This window comes from Stegastes partitus, unplaced genomic scaffold, assembly GCF_000690725.1.
Source record: "Stegastes partitus isolate 25-593 unplaced genomic scaffold, Stegastes_partitus-1.0.2 Scaffold1338, whole genome shotgun sequence".
Lineage (NCBI taxonomy): Eukaryota > Metazoa > Chordata > Actinopteri > Pomacentridae > Stegastes > Stegastes partitus.
In genome coordinates this window covers 143822-159339 of record NW_007579069.1, presented here as the reverse complement: position 1 = coordinate 159339, position 15518 = coordinate 143822, and the positions used below count along the sequence as shown (strand labels likewise).

At 42.2% G+C, this 15518-nt stretch overlaps 2 protein-coding genes across 2 annotated transcripts; both read right to left on the bottom strand.

Moving 5' to 3' along the window:
• Positions 1 to 819: 819 nt before the first annotated feature.
• On the bottom strand, positions 820 to 4200 carry LOC103369854 (T-box transcription factor TBX1-A-like). Its single transcript, XM_008298687.1, is given in 8 exon segments — positions 820 to 986; positions 1781 to 1878; positions 2197 to 2270; positions 2422 to 2577; positions 2700 to 2871; positions 3012 to 3113; positions 3203 to 3377; positions 4173 to 4200. Coding segments are annotated over 8 exon segments (972 nt in total).
• A 1156-nt stretch (positions 4201 to 5356) lies between these two features.
• On the bottom strand, positions 5357 to 7427 carry apoa1b (apolipoprotein A-Ib). Its single transcript, XM_008298683.1, has 4 exons — positions 7385 to 7427; positions 6718 to 6763; positions 6465 to 6588; positions 5357 to 6258 (listed from the first exon to the last, which is right to left on the bottom strand). The coding sequence occupies exons 2-4, from the start codon at positions 6752 to 6754 to the stop codon at positions 5712 to 5714; spliced, it is 708 nt and encodes a 235-aa protein (XP_008296905.1). The 5' UTR covers positions 6755 to 6763; positions 7385 to 7427; the 3' UTR covers positions 5357 to 5711.
• Positions 7428 to 15518: the final 8091 nt, after the last annotated feature.

Genomic DNA, 15518 nt, shown 5'->3' with positions numbered 1-15518 from the left:
GAATGACTGATGTCCTGATAATAATAATAATAATTTGACATCAGCCTGCAGTCGTGTGATATCCAGTTTTTGTGTGGAACTGTTTGGCAAAAAGGAGAAATACAGTTTCAGTTCCCCTACCATACAATCTGCTTCTTGTCTGACATGATTTGCAGTATTATTTATGTTTCACGGTCTTTTAGTTTGAAGGCAACCTGGCTGTCATGTTAGCTTCTCTAGGAAACAACCCTGAGAAACACTGCATCCTGGGTAACAGAGTTTTTTCTAGCATGCCTACTTTGCCGATCAAGAGGTCTCTGTTGGAAATCACACAAGCAGTCGACACTTGCAGGAAAATAAAGGTAAGAAAAGTCAGAGACTAAGATTTTCACTTGGTATTTATTATCTCAAACATCACACCAAAGCATTACAGATGTACGAGCGTTACGATGAGACATTCACATGGGCTTTTGATAATACTCCTGTTGAGACTAACTGGTATTTTTATTCTCTTTTTTGAGTTTGTAGAAACGTCTACTATTTCATAGTTTATATATGATGTGATAAGAAATCTGTTACACTTTGCTGCTCTGATATTGCAGTGCTCTTAATGCTTGGCATGGTATTATATATGGTATAATGCAGTACATCATGCTGCCATTGACGTGGTACACCTGTATAATTTACATGTATGTTAAATATGTAGTATCAGTGTATCTTCATTATATGAGGGAGACCATAGACTATCTCTAGCCACATTTGCTATAAACTCACTGTAAAGCTGAATGATATCAAGCAGAAGGTCACATTTAGCCACTTTGGTTTCAGGTTGACTCTCTCCTAAGATGATCCTGCACAGTCCCAGTAGGAGGGGACATGGAGGAAGGAGGCCGGTGCTGACAAAAAGCTGTCCCCATCTTTTCTCTCCATGGCGGCTCCTACAGAGTCTTTACCGTGGTGGAACAGTTCACGTTGCTCCACCCGTGGTGGGGCTGGACCGCCCTGTCCTGAGGAGACAGTTGAGCGTTTAGACCAAAGTTGTCATATCCTCAATCTAATAAATTGAAATCATTTGCCTTTTATTGATTCAAGTCATTAGATTATGCCCGTTAACCAGCTCTCCTGTCACTATAACTACCAGCTTACCTCTTTGTGCTAAAATTACATATCTAGAAGTGCTTTTTCCATGAAAACAAATCTTTACCCTACACTGTTGCTTCTCCTAAAATGTGCAGATTTATGAGGTCTGTGCTGCAGCTCAAGCACACCAGCTCACGTATGTCTCTGCTCAAACACTGTGAAACCACTCTGCGCTATACAATGGCAAGCTGTAATGTTGGAGTCATTCAGCCATACATGATGGAACCAGAGACCGATTTGGAAGAAGAATAGTGATACAGAAAGTCCCACCCTGCAAGTCGACAGCTTTGGTTTGTTAGTTATATCATCTCAGACACAGTAGCTTTAAATGCTCAGGCATGACTGCTTACTAGCTCATCATCCATATGAACAGCACCTCATGGACATGCTGATGAGGCTGCTTTATTTGGCGGTTCTCTTACTATTAAGACTAACGAATACAACTTGAGGTCCGAGCACTGCTGCATAAACCAAAAAGAGGCCTCTGACTTGTGTTGCACAATATTTCTTTTCAAATCTTGTAAAAAAAAAATAGATCCAACAAATGCCACAACTATTTCACTAGAAAATGAAAACATCAAAGGACCTCAAACAATCAAAATGTGAAAACTGGGAGAAGTATGAAGGTGTGCTATGCATTACAGTGCAAAGAGACGCTCACTGGCTGAAGTCTTTGAGTTTTTCTGCTCTCCGGGTTTGCAGGTGAGGGGCTCAGGTCTGCCCTCTGGTGGACAGCACCAGGCATTGGCATTACCCACCCTACACACACACACACACACACACACACAGTAGACAGAGGTATACATTTCTGTGCATGCACACATTTGCGCTCCACAGATGTCTCTATGCAATGATAATCCCTCACAGTTTTACCATATATAGCCACGACCTGCCATCCTTTGCATACAAAGGTCAAAGATTAGTTATCATCGAGACTGCTGCCTTATCACTGTTTGCCAGTTGATAACAGCGATACAGACACACTGTGATCTTGTCATGACTCCATCCAGCCTGTACAGGGAGAGATATGTCTCTTAAACAGGCAAACCGTTTTCTGGCCCTGAACGAGTGACGGACACTCACCAGGTCTGGGGGTCTGTCGTCCTGAAGCCTTTAGCAAATGGGTTGCTTGCAATTTTTAGTTGAGTGATCTGAGAGAGAGACAGAGTGAAGAAAGTGAAATAAATGAGATAAAAAGAACAGAAATCGCCTCCTAATCCCATACGTGTGCTCGTTATATCACTTAATGCTAATTGATGTGGTCCTGGATAACTTTTAGTTTACTGAACTTCAGATTCCTACCCTGTGGTTCTGATAAGCAGTGACGGCCATGAACCGTGTCTCTGCGAAGGAGAAGGAACAGAAGTTCCTGTACGCATTTAAGTCGCTGTTAGGCGCTGGATCCGCATACACCACGTGGAAGCGCGGCTGATAGCGATGCATGGAGTTCAGTATCATCTGGCAAAGGGGAAGCAGAAGAAAACCCCCAACTAGCGGGTCAAACAAACACACTGCTGTATGCTTTTTTGCCAAAAAATGAATTGAAAGCATGTAGGGTCATATTAAAGACATTGACTGACATGTCCGTTGTCATCCAGCAGGTTGTTGGTGAGCTTGAGTGTGTCGAAGGATACGGTCTGCTTCATCCACTGGGCTCCACGGGCGGGTGAGTCCGGGTGGAAATGCATCCTGCTCGGAGCTGCTACGTCCGCCCGCCCTGCCACCAGCCAGGACGAGCTGTGGAACGCATATCTGACACACACACTCAGCGTGTGAAATGTTTGAAATACGGAGCCTGCGATGGCTCAGCTACCACAGATGTGTGTTCAACAACGGGGTGAAACAGTGAACACATATATTAAGCTCTGCACTGAACTGAATGTGTGTCCCACCTGTATCTTTTGTCGTCAACAGGGATGAAGTCCATGAGCAGCACATATTCAGCAGAGGGATCCATCCCAGAGATTCGCACCTGAAATGTTGGAAACATCCTCCTGCAGCATGTACAACAATCTAATGAAGTGAAAGAATGTGCAAGATCAGATGTTTAGCAAACATATGCAAATGGGAGGATTTTTGTCACCTTCCAGCTTTGGTAACAATCATCTCTGTGCCCAGCTGGTCAAACTGCTGCCAAAGTGCCTGCATTTCCAGCTGAACTCTGACCCCATTGACTTGGGGGGCCTTGGTGCTCGATGATGACCGTCCGTCTCCGCAGCAGGGCAGGGATAGTTCATAGCTCTGAGGCGGCTGAAGACCTGAGGAAAGGAGGGCAAAGGAGAGCAGATTTATGTTAAGGCTTTGTATTCCATCCATCCATTATCTATACACCTTAATCTTCACTCGGGTCGCAGGGGGGCTGGAGTCTATCCCAGCTGACTCAGGGTGAAGGCAGGTTCACCTGGACAGGTAACCAGTCTATCACAGGGCTACACTTAGAGACAGACAACCAAGCACACTCACATTCACACCTACGGACAATTTACAATCACCAATTAACCTCAACATGTTTGTGGACTGTGGGAGGAAGCCGGAGAACCCAGAGAGAACCCACACTGCACGGGGAGAACATGGAGACTCCATGCAGAAAGATCCTGGGTGTCCTCACCGGGACGTGAACCGCCAACCTTCTAGCTGCGAGCTGATGGTGCTAACCACCGAGCCACTTTCCAGCCCCAGGCTTTGTATTGTGTAACAGATTTAGCCTAATATCATCACCACATGAATACATGTTCAGATGGCTCAGACAGTTTTGAACATAAAACACTTACCACTCATTTTTTTCAATATCTTCAAGATTGGTAATATGAATGAAGTGTTGTTTCTTCTGATGATATTTCCTGATCAGTTCAGATGCGTTAGCCACTTCCTACGACCAGCAACAACTCCTGTCACTACATCAACACCGACAGAGAACTGAACCCGCAATTTTGCCATGCAACAGAGAAAAGTTTCTCTCATTCCGGTGGCAGGCGCCGCAGTAGATGTCCACCCAAGTCTTTGGCTGTTTGTGGCCTGGAACAAGCTGGTTTTATACACCATGAGACTCTCACTGGGGACCTCTACGCCGGCCTCATCCATTACGATACTCTTAGTGCAACTGACACGCACCTATCACAGCTGCATGTATGTGGCCGCAATACACAAGTGCACGCACACACACACACACACACACACACACACCGGGTTTTTTGGAGCACCTACAAATGTTATTGTTTCTTATAGCCTGAAGCCTTTAGTGGAGCTTGTCTTGACCGACAAATGTTTAGCACATTAATAACATCCTAATCAGCCCAGTGTTACTGGGTGTGGACAGATGAGGGCGGCAACAGTCGGCTTTTATTATTCATAGACTATTTTCTGGGAGCAGATTTTCAACACAATGTTAATTGGGGAGTCAGTTATTCCTTAAGACTGACCAAGGTAGATGCTGCATTTACGCTTTTGTTCAAAAGCAACATTCTGGCACATTTCTAAAATACAGCATATCATCCTGTGTCAAGATACGCAGTGTTAAGGTTTGGACTCGCCCCCATTGTTGTGTCTTTGTCTCACAATGTGTGTGTCATGAGGTTTTGTGTTACATGAAGGTCAGATGGTACATTATGGCACTAAGAGCAGGAAACAAATGAAACGGTGTTGTATTCTGACAATTTGAAGCTGTCTATTTGCAAATTTGAGTGAAAGTCTTTGGCAGTGCAGAGTGACTGTGACGAGTGTGCGTGTGCGTGTGCGTGTGTGTGTGTGTGTGAGCTCATATGTAGTCTCATGTGGCTCCATGATGGCAAAGTGCTGAAAGGTTCCAGCCTCAGGGATCCAAAGCACAAAAAAGACGCCTTTCTCAAATATAGCACAAGGAGACTTAAGTCTGTCAATAGGCCAATTCACTCTCTGATCAACTCATTAATCACAGCTTTCAGTGCCAGAGACAGAAATATCTCAAAAGCTATTGGATGCCGGTCTTAAGTAGGACTGATTGTATTAATATTGTTCTTTTCCGGTAGACCTTTCCGGTCAATGATGACCTCTCCCAAAGCTGTGTGTCTGTATAATATGAGCTAATAAAGCTGAATGTGAACTGTTGTACCTAAAAAAAATGAATTTTTGTTATTAGAGTACATTGTATATTTAAGAGTGCAGAAAAACATTATGACTATAATGTTCAAAGTGAAATGCAACGTGTTGTATGTCGTTATGGATCATTTAGAAGAAAAGAAAATGATAACAGAGAGCAACATAGTATAAACAGTCAGATCTTTATTGAGCTGTATTTCACCAAAGCACAGTTTTCATCTGACAAGCATGGTCACACAGAGATTCAAGCACTTGTAGTAGTTCACATACAGTTCCTACACAAAATGCTAGCAGTTGGCCGCGACATGTGAAGAATAAAGCATGTGTGTGTGCTAAGTATGTACTCGTCTCTGCATGTGTGCTTGCGTGTGCTTGTAAGCTGTTTGCATGGAAGGAGGAGAGTCCCGCCATTTTGTTCATCAGTTAGGTATTAGCTTCATTTTGTCAGCTGAGAAGAAGAAATGGATCTAGGACAGGCAGGGAGGTGAGGTTAGTTACAAGAACAGGGTAGAGAGGATTTAGTTCCTGGCCAATGCCTGATTCAGGGTTTCACTAAAGGCTGCCATCTTAGCCTTAAATTCCTCCAAAAGAGGTCGAAGCCTTTCGTTTGGATTATTCATAGCAGCCTGGAATGAGTCCTTGTATTCGGTAACATAGGGCCCAATCTGCTTCTCAGCCATCTCCATATGCACAGCAGCTTGTTGTTTCACCTTTTCTGCTATGGGCGCGAAGGAACCTCTGGTCTCCTCCCAATTCTTTGGCACCTTCTCACCAATCTGCTCTGCAGCTTGTATAACCTTGATCTTGATTGCCTCAAGCTCAGGTCTCTTACCCTCTAAATGCTCTTTAAGGGGTGTTAGCACACCGACATAGTCCCGAAGGTGTTTCAGAACGTTCTCCCTCAATGTTTCAGCATCAGTAGCGATGCTCGCTTGTAAGGTCTGCGCATCTTTCTTGAGGGTATCACGGATACCCTCGGTGGCATCAGAGACGGTACTGAATAAACCTTGACCCATTGTAAGAACTTCGCCCAATTTGGTGTCAAACGTCTCAATTGCGGTGTCCCTGGAAGAGAACAGAGACGAGAGAGCCCATTTTAGCTTAAGTTTAAAAAAAAAACAAAAAACACACACACACACACACACCATTGGGTAAATGGTGACTAGAGAACTCTGAAATGTGACTGAGGCAGAAAGTGGAACGAACTAGTGAGCAAGCATGCATCAATTACAAAAGTAGGACTGGCTGACTAGAAAATGAGACCGTCTTACTTGGAGTCCTTGTATGATGTGGTATCTAAGGGTGTCAGAACCCTCACGAGGCCCTCCTTCACCTTAGCCCGATATTGGGTCAACTGGTCGGGTGCATCAGCCTGCAGGGAAGCGGCCTGAGAGCCTGACATGAAAGAGGAGGAAAGGAACTACTGAATTGTAAAAACAGAGCAAGTGACTGAGCAAAGCTGTACATGCAGTTTAAACAATTTCCCGTAAGTACAAAAAAACAAACAACACATTCAGTACTCACCGACAGCCAGCAGAAGGACAAGAGCCGCAAATTTCATGGTGGTGGTCTGGAGTGGAAAAACAGGCAGCAGTTGCTTATTATGGAGTAAACAAGTTACTTTGCCACAACAGTTGACAAACCACAAAAAAATAAACTGACCAGAAAAACGCTATTGAAAAGTGGAAACCCATTAATCCAGTAAGTATTACATTTCCCACCGAAAACAGGCTTAAAGTTACTTAGAGTAAGAATGTCTTAACACGCTGTTAAAGCCCACCCAACACTGAATTGGCTAAAATGAGTTTGCACTAAACATATGGCCGTCCACTGCTAGAACCAGTAATCTGGGTAGATTAGAGAGGCAGTTTAAGAAGATAAACTCTGAACTACTACATAATCCTGTTTCAGGTATTACAGCAAAACAAAGTCACAGAGTTAGCGAGTCACCTGTCTGTGCTCGGACACTGCTGCAATATCACCTCAAACTAAAGAGCCCGAAAGTCACAGTTCCTCCTAAAAACATCCTGAAGTCCCCATTAAAAGTTAACTCATCTTCCTTCCAGAGAGACACGCTTTTGGTGCTCGCTCACAACTTCATCAAACCGTACAGAGTGCAGAAGTTTCTAAAACACCTGTCTTCCTATTCTACAGCCCAAGTTCCAGTTCCAGCCACTGCCGTTGGTCTTACCTGGTGGAGTTGAAGCCGAGACTGAACAACTTCAGCAAGAGCGGACTTTTTATAGTGCCCGGCCGAGGGATGTGTCCATGTGGAGAGGGGGAGGAGGAGGTGGGATGTGAGGGCTGTGTGTCTCCGTGGAGGTGGACCTCACCCCCGAGCCAGCTCCCTCAGCAGGGGGACCGGGTTGAGAGTTCAATGGTCACCGACTGGGAGGAGGTTGCTCAGCACACACAATGACACACGCCAGACTCAGCCACAGACTCACTATCAGTGTCTTTTCCAGAAACCTTTCTTAGCAGGAACCCAACAATCCTCCAAAATGACCACTTTGTTTTTTGGGTGACGTGATCTTTCAAGACCTCCTTATATCTATCTTTAAATCAGAAGACATGAAACTCGGACATAGACAAAAGCCAGCTCGGTGTGAAGAGCCAGGAAGATGGTGAAATTAGAAAGGAAGTGTGAAAATTAGAGTGGGTGGAGGGAATGGTGGGGCAGAAGTTTCTTTTGTGATGCCTCACAAGCAGCAAACACACACGAGAGCTGGATGGGGGGAGAATCAGAATAAAATAGAATTCAAGATTTATAAACAAAGTCCTATTACCTCAGTAAAGGTGTTTCGAAGCACTCTTTTTTATTTTCTACATTTTTGCAAACAGCAGGTTTTAAGTTGGCCTGCATGGAGTTGTTTTCTTGCAGACCATTTGCTCCGTGTGTAGGATGGAAAAGCCACCTTATTTACAGTCTGAGTCCTTCCAAATGAGCAGCCAAGAAAAACAAACAAGAATAAACAGAGGACGGTGAAGCAATCAGCTCTCTGAAATGCAGTCACATTCGATATAAAGTCACCAAAACGTGGATGATGAATATGCACACGCATTCACACACTACCGAATCACAGTCATCTAGTAGGGTAGCAAAAACAGTCGTATCTCAGTTTAACTCAAATTAGTCACCGGTGTGTGTGTGATTAATAATAGGCCAAAGAGTGTTGTGTACTATCCTGTTGTTTGTTGTCCTTTCACTAGTGGACTTTGTTACTATGGCTTCATGTAACTTGAGGAAGAGGAATGATCACGGCACACAGAGTCGTCTCTCCTTACACACTGATATGTGCATATTTCAGATACTATAATAGCACCTGTCCAACAAGCCCTACCTACACCAAGTTCACGACTGTCTTATCCTTATGAGAGGAAGATTGTAGGAAAAGAAATTGCTGTCAAAAGGGATGGTGACATAATGGGAACATTTGTGCAGAAATAAGTCCAGACATGTTGCCTTCTATGTAGCAGACGTTTAGCTATCTGCAGAGTGAAAGCGAGTGCAGGGTTATCAGGTGCAAGGTTAATCATCATTATCATGGATCAGCCGCAGCTGTCACCACTGCTGTGTGTTTCTTGCATAATAAAGTCCCAGCAGCCGGTATGATCGACGCATGTCAATCAGTTTTTGTACTGTACGGACTTGCTCTGTGTGATTGCAACATGTCCAAGAACATGCCTTATGCAATGTGGAACAAGATACCACGGAAAGATTTCTAAAAATTGGCATAGCAACAGAGTGCATGTAGTGTAAAGACAGTACGAGGATTTTACTCTCAGGGTTCATACAACAAGGTGTGCACAACTCTTCAACATCCCCTAAAATGGGAGACATCAACATGCACACACAGCAATGAGAAAATACAGACGATGTGAAAGTGTAGAAAATGGGTAACTCAACCGACCTGTCACTCTAAAGTTGGCATGTTGACAAGAGTTCCTGTTTCTTTGATCCACCGTGGTTTATCATGGGGTGGATTTATCAGCGTGCTTACTCAACTGAGGAAATAGGACCAGACTGATTAGATACCAACACTTCTCCAAATATCTCTATGATTTTACAAATTCTTCTCAATACAATCTAGAGGATCATAGAGCCAAATACTCATGAGCGACCCCGTGCAGTTATCGGAAATGTGCCAATGCACCCTTGATTAGTGGTCATAATAATTTCTAAAATGAGTTAATCATAAAACCCAGTGAGATTGTACCCTAAATGATCAGAAACTAAACTTATATGGTGGATCGAATTGTTTACATGTTGTCTCTTGTGGGGTCATTAAAGTTTGTGTCCGTTATGTTGTTTTTTGTTGTTGTTGTTGCATTTATTGCACAGGATCCTATTTTTTTCCCCAAAAAACCCCAAACAAAATTGTATTCATTCATTCATTCCTTCATTCATTTTGGGATAGTTTCAATGTCTGTAGAAATTCCTTGATAAGTATTTCAAATCACATTTTATCACCCCTTTCCCCACTTCCGCTTCCATTTGCTTCTGTCATTTCCTATCTGACACCATGCTGTCTGTCACTGATCTGAGTCTGCTCGCTCTGTGATGACCAAGGAGTCACGTCCTCTTGTCACGTTCACAGCCTTGTTATCGGCTTTGGCCATTTGTCTGACACCAATTAGCAAACAACCGCAGCGGACAACATAAAACATGTGACAATGGGAGCTTTGTGGGTGACATCTGATCACCGGGAAACATCTGCATGGTAACAGAAAGCAGCACCTAAAAAGTCACTGTGTTGAATTAGGTGATTAGTTATTGAGTAAAGCAGCAAAAAGACATAAACTTTGGATAATCTTGAAGTCGTTTGTCATTTCTCAAGCAAAAAAAAAAAAAAACGTACCTTGTTGATTCCTACAGCTGAAATGTGACTATTTGCCGCATTTCTCAGTTTGATATGATTGTAAATTGAATGAGCAGAAACAAATCAAGAAACCTTTTTAGAAAGAGACTTTGGACTCTAAGATGACGAGATAAAGCAGATGAGGACTATGAAAATAGCTGTTAAATGTAGACCTACACATGCCAACCACTGTGAAGAGCAGAACAGATCTGCCAGCACATGGCCCCTCTCGTCATGTACAGTAGTCTTTGGGCCTTTTGCCCCGGTCCATGAGATAAGAATGTTCTACATATCGGCTGCTCGGAGCTGCTGACTGGACTGACACAGGCCTTGTTAGACGACTGGCTCTTATCTGGAACAGCAACCTTTGAGACGGCTTGAACTGCACCACATTGATTCAGCATTGACAGTGAGCTTTCTATCTGGGTTGCCGTCATAACCGTTATCGAAAGGACCTCAGATCTCCGAGCTGGCAAGACAGCCGCTGGGGTTGTGGGTTTCGTAACGACGCACTAATGGACAAGAAGTATGTCAGATTAACAACTACAGACACTTTCAAACGTTACATCTCTGTTCGTTGGCTATTTCGAGCTAAATCACAGTGTCAGCTTGCCATTAACATTATCAGGACCTAATTAACAGCTAAATGGACACAGTCTGAACAATGTGGCCTATTTAAAGGATTCCAATAGTTCCTCCTAGAGTCAGCTAAAGCCCGCTGACATCCAGGCTAAAACGTGTGTTGTGATTTCCTATTGCTTGACAAAGAAAAGTAACTCCTTTGCTGACGATGAAGAAGCAGTTTTACAGACAGATGTGGGGTAATTGCCTGGAGCTGATAAATATTTAATCAACAAATCCACCATTTGATCAGGCCCTGGCTGAGGTTCAAAGGTCACGTCATTGTTCCAGCTGCCTCCATGATGGAGCACTGCTCTCAGACCAGCAGGGGAGGTTATCTCAGCTGTAAGCAACACTGTGGAGCTCTCCCTCATTTTCTGCAGCACACACACACCACTTCAGATGGCTATAGCCACATCTACTTAGCTGCAGCAATGTGGTTTTGCAATGTCACATCTGCCGAGGTCTCTTCTGCTTTAATACAGATATTTGGCCGCGGGCCCTGGTCGTAGAGAGTCACTGTAGGTTGCATGGCCCTGAGGGCTGTGCAGCTTGACAGCAAAGCGAGAAAAATTCCCCCTGAACCCAGATAACCTAGAAGAGCGCAATTAAGGTGATGCACAGACACCAAGACCTACTATTTAATCATAAAATACTTTCACACGTACTGACGACCGCTCACGTAATCAGAGACTAATGAGGACACATCGAGCACCTTGTCTGCCAAACCGACATGCAGCGAGTTGTGATCGTTCTGATAGGAAACATTATCTTCTCTGTTTATGAGACGCTGCAGCCTCGTATACTGTTCCATAGATAATAGTGTTTATTAAAGTGCACAGTAACATGCTTGGACCAACAAACATTAGAACAACATGTCACTAGTAAACTTTTAACTTGTGCGAGATGAAAGCAAATGCTGCAGGGTTGAAATGATCAAGGACACAGTGTGCATTGTACATGTCCATTTGAGAAGGACACTGCCTGACAGGTAATGTCAGAATTAAAGGGCCTTTTTATTGTATTGAAACTTTAATTGACTCTCAGTGATAACATTTACTTGCTAGTCTGGGCTTTAAGTGCAACAGAGAGGTGACGTCTTCCTGCGTCATAAATAAAAAAACGTTGACTAAATTTCTGACATAAAAAAAAGGTGGATTGCACCATGCTGTTGCTCAAACTATAAAGTGCATGCAAACATGTTTGGGTTGTTGAATTTGTACTAAACACCGGAATCTCACAGCTGGACCCGTGCATGTAGTTTGGTGCGTAGGTGTTGGGTTTCATCTGAGTTTCAAGGCCTGTTTGTAATTCTATCATTGCTCAAAATGTAGATGTCATTCACCCTGGTACAAGGTCCAGGAGAGTAACAGACGTTTGTGGGACCTGTGGGGCAAAATCCTAATATATATTAATATTTACAAGTACACTGGAAGATGTAGAAGATAATTTAATGTATGGAATTTGAAATTAATATTCTTTTTATTGGCTGTAAAATTATATTCAGTGGTTTTATTTGTCGTATTTATTTATCTTGCACATTGGGTACCTATTTATTTATCTTATTTTTATTTTTAGATTGTATGTTTTGTTTTTATATTTTATGCGTGCCTTCAGTGTCGGGCGACTTGTGGGGTTGTTTTCTCTTTTAATGTAGCTGCTGTAACAAGTAATTTTGTGTAAAGGGATCAATAAAGTGACTATCCTATTTGTTCTGTGTTGATTTCAGGGTTGTTGGTTTATTTGTATTCCTGTCTGACATCTACATTCATTAGCCACATTTGTAGGTGCATCTGTGCAATCTAAAGCAAACCAGCATAACAGATCTGCACTAAATTAAACTATCACAAAGCTTCTTTTAAAACATCAAAAAGGAGATAATTTGGTTTTGTTTTTAATATCAAGGTCACTCGTCATGCTTTATCATAACAACATGCTCCTGGTGAAACTTTAAATGTCTGATATAGCAAATACTGCAAGAAACAGAGTTTTCTCTTCAGGAGGACACAGCCGGGAAAAGACATTCAGAATTAAACGGTCTTTTGAAGGTACGACCACACGTATGTGCTTTATCCTCATCCAACATAAATTGACTCAATTCTTAACAAAAAAAAAACAAAAAAACAAAAATGAACCACGACTTTCTGTGGCTCATTCACAAAGTAGAAAGCGCATGCAAACATGTTGTTGGAGACTGTATGACACACCGCAGGCTCACATTACAACTGTTTGGTGCGTAGGTGTTGTGTTAATAATCCGAATTTCAAGGCCTGTTTGCAATTCTAAAGCTATCATTGCTCAAGATGTGGATGTCATTCACCCTGATACAAAGTCCCACAAACTTTTGCTGAATTTGAACACTGTTTAGTTAGGGTTCTGCGGATGCTCTGACTAAAATTCAAACCAAAAATAATTGAGTGCTATGGTTTAGAAAGAAATGTAGAAACTATGACATTTAGCTCTGAGGGATTTGATTTTAAAAGTCATGTTTCGAGGTGTCTCAATGGATTTTTTCTTTTACATTCATTCTTCAAGAAAATCCTTGACATGGACTTTATCAAAACGTGACATGACCTGGACTTTATGAACACAAAAACGCAGGACGTCTACCATAGAAATACTGTCCAGAGGTGAGGGAAACATATGTCAAAGAGTAAGCAGGATATGAAAGGTTAACTAACACTACAGGCACCATATTAAGTCTGAAAAATAATAACTGGATCAATTCAGTACATCACCACAGCTCTCTGTTAAGTGATGTAGGTCATGATGGATTAGTGCCCTCCTCTGCCCTCTTGTGGTTCAAACTCAGAATAAATAGATCAGGATGGCATTAAAACTAATATGGTGCTCTTTATTTAAAGCTAGAACCCTGCAGTCCTTTGGGCACACTCTGGATAAAAACTGATCGTGGAAGCATAGACAACAGTCAGAATCAGAAAGGTGTCAACGGAGTGAAATGACATCCTGGCTGTGGGATCCTTTAGCAGCAAAGTGTTAATGCAGAGCCCAGCTGTGAATAGCAGGCTCGGGGGGCATAAAGCTCCATTTGACGCACCGCAGGGATCCTTGCATTCAACCTCGACTACAATAACAGGCGTAAATCACACCACTGATCCCATTTGTTGAAGTAAAGTCACTCCTGCCAAACTGTTTTAACACATTAAAAACAAAACAGCAGCTACCTAATTCACAAATCACATTAAAGTACAAGAATGTGTCTGTATAAATGTACTTTTCTTGTCATCTTAGGTTATTGTTGTTTGTCCACATTAGAAGTTCTCAATTTCAATGTACTATAGGACACAAGAGACACGATTGCACCCTGCTGCAGTATAACACAAATGTCATATTATTCAGAATTGCATCACCTTGCAGTATTTGTATTATCTATAAGGCGGATAGTCGTGTCTTTGCTGTTGTGGCAAATTTGAAACCAACAGTTTAGATTTACTACATTGAACATAAGCCGGGCAACATCCTTATCCATCATAGTTTTTTTTTAAATTCTATTCTTCTTTAGTAGCTCTTGTGTGATTTGATCTGTTTTGGGTTGATATTCTGGACCTTTCCTCTCCTGCCCAGCGTCTACAGACTGGGGGTCATCTAGTCAGCCAGTATTTTGGTATATCCACAGTCATTCATGGTGCCGTCTGTGAATGTCATCTCCCCCGACACCTTTGGCACTCTGGCAACCCCGTATCTCACACTCCCTCCTCCATGCTTCAGTGTCAGGACCATGTATTCACTGGTAGTCCTGACCAGGTTCACACCCAGCAGGCCAAATGGTCATCTGACCAAAGAATGCTTTCCCAATAATCATCAGGCTTTTTCTTTTTTTCATTCTTTAGCAAAGTTTTTCAGTTTTGTGCTGAAGAGCAAGTATTTGTTTATTTGTTTCTTGGACTTTGTTCATAGAGGTTCATGTTGTGCTCTGTCCCTCCCACTGTCTGGTTTTTAGAGCTACATTGTGAAAATAAATGAAATAAAAATCCAGAGACAGCCACTGACTGTGACTGGTGGTGCTGTGGCTTGCCCTCCTGCTACAACTGTGTTTCAGCTGACTTTTAGTTGGTCGCCAGTCTTCCTGCATTCTTTGTGAAATCTCACAACCTCACGTTTTTCAATTCTTTTTGTTTCCATGTGATGTCAGCACACTGAGAGACATCTAGATAAACATGCAGACATACAAACAGACACAGGTTACCAAAGGCTCTGGTGTTCACAGGTCATTTTATAACTGTATTTTTTAGGCTTTTAAAAACAATCAGAGGTTTACTCAAATTAGTTTCAGCTGTCACATGTTTTCTAACTTGTTTTGTTGCACTGAGTTGCTTCTTTGCAGCTTGTATTTTTAATATTTCTGTTTTGTTTTTTTTTGTATTTGGTTGTTAAAACGAGGAAATATTCCACTTGTCAAATTAGAAATAATGCCATTATGGAGAAGTGGTACATGTTTAAACTAACTAAAAATCAGTTGAAACACAGCTGCAGCAGTAATGTGGAGGTCAAGCCATAGCACCTCCAAGCAGAGCAGAGTGGCTGTAAATGATACCAGAGACGTTATCTTCACAGTGTTGTGGAGAGAATCTTTTACTTGTGTCGATTGGTGGTCATAAATTTCATTCATGATTTCCACTTTTTGTTTGTAGTTACTTATAAATAAAAACATTAACTGATGAGTGAATGAAAAACAGACAGTTGGCATGAATGTTGCACTATTGGTTTGGCACTTTTTAATTTTGTTGTATACAAAGTATTGCACATGCATTACAATGACAATAAAGATTCTATTCTATTATATTATTTGAACAAAACAACGCTTGCCCTTCTTTGCAACATGAA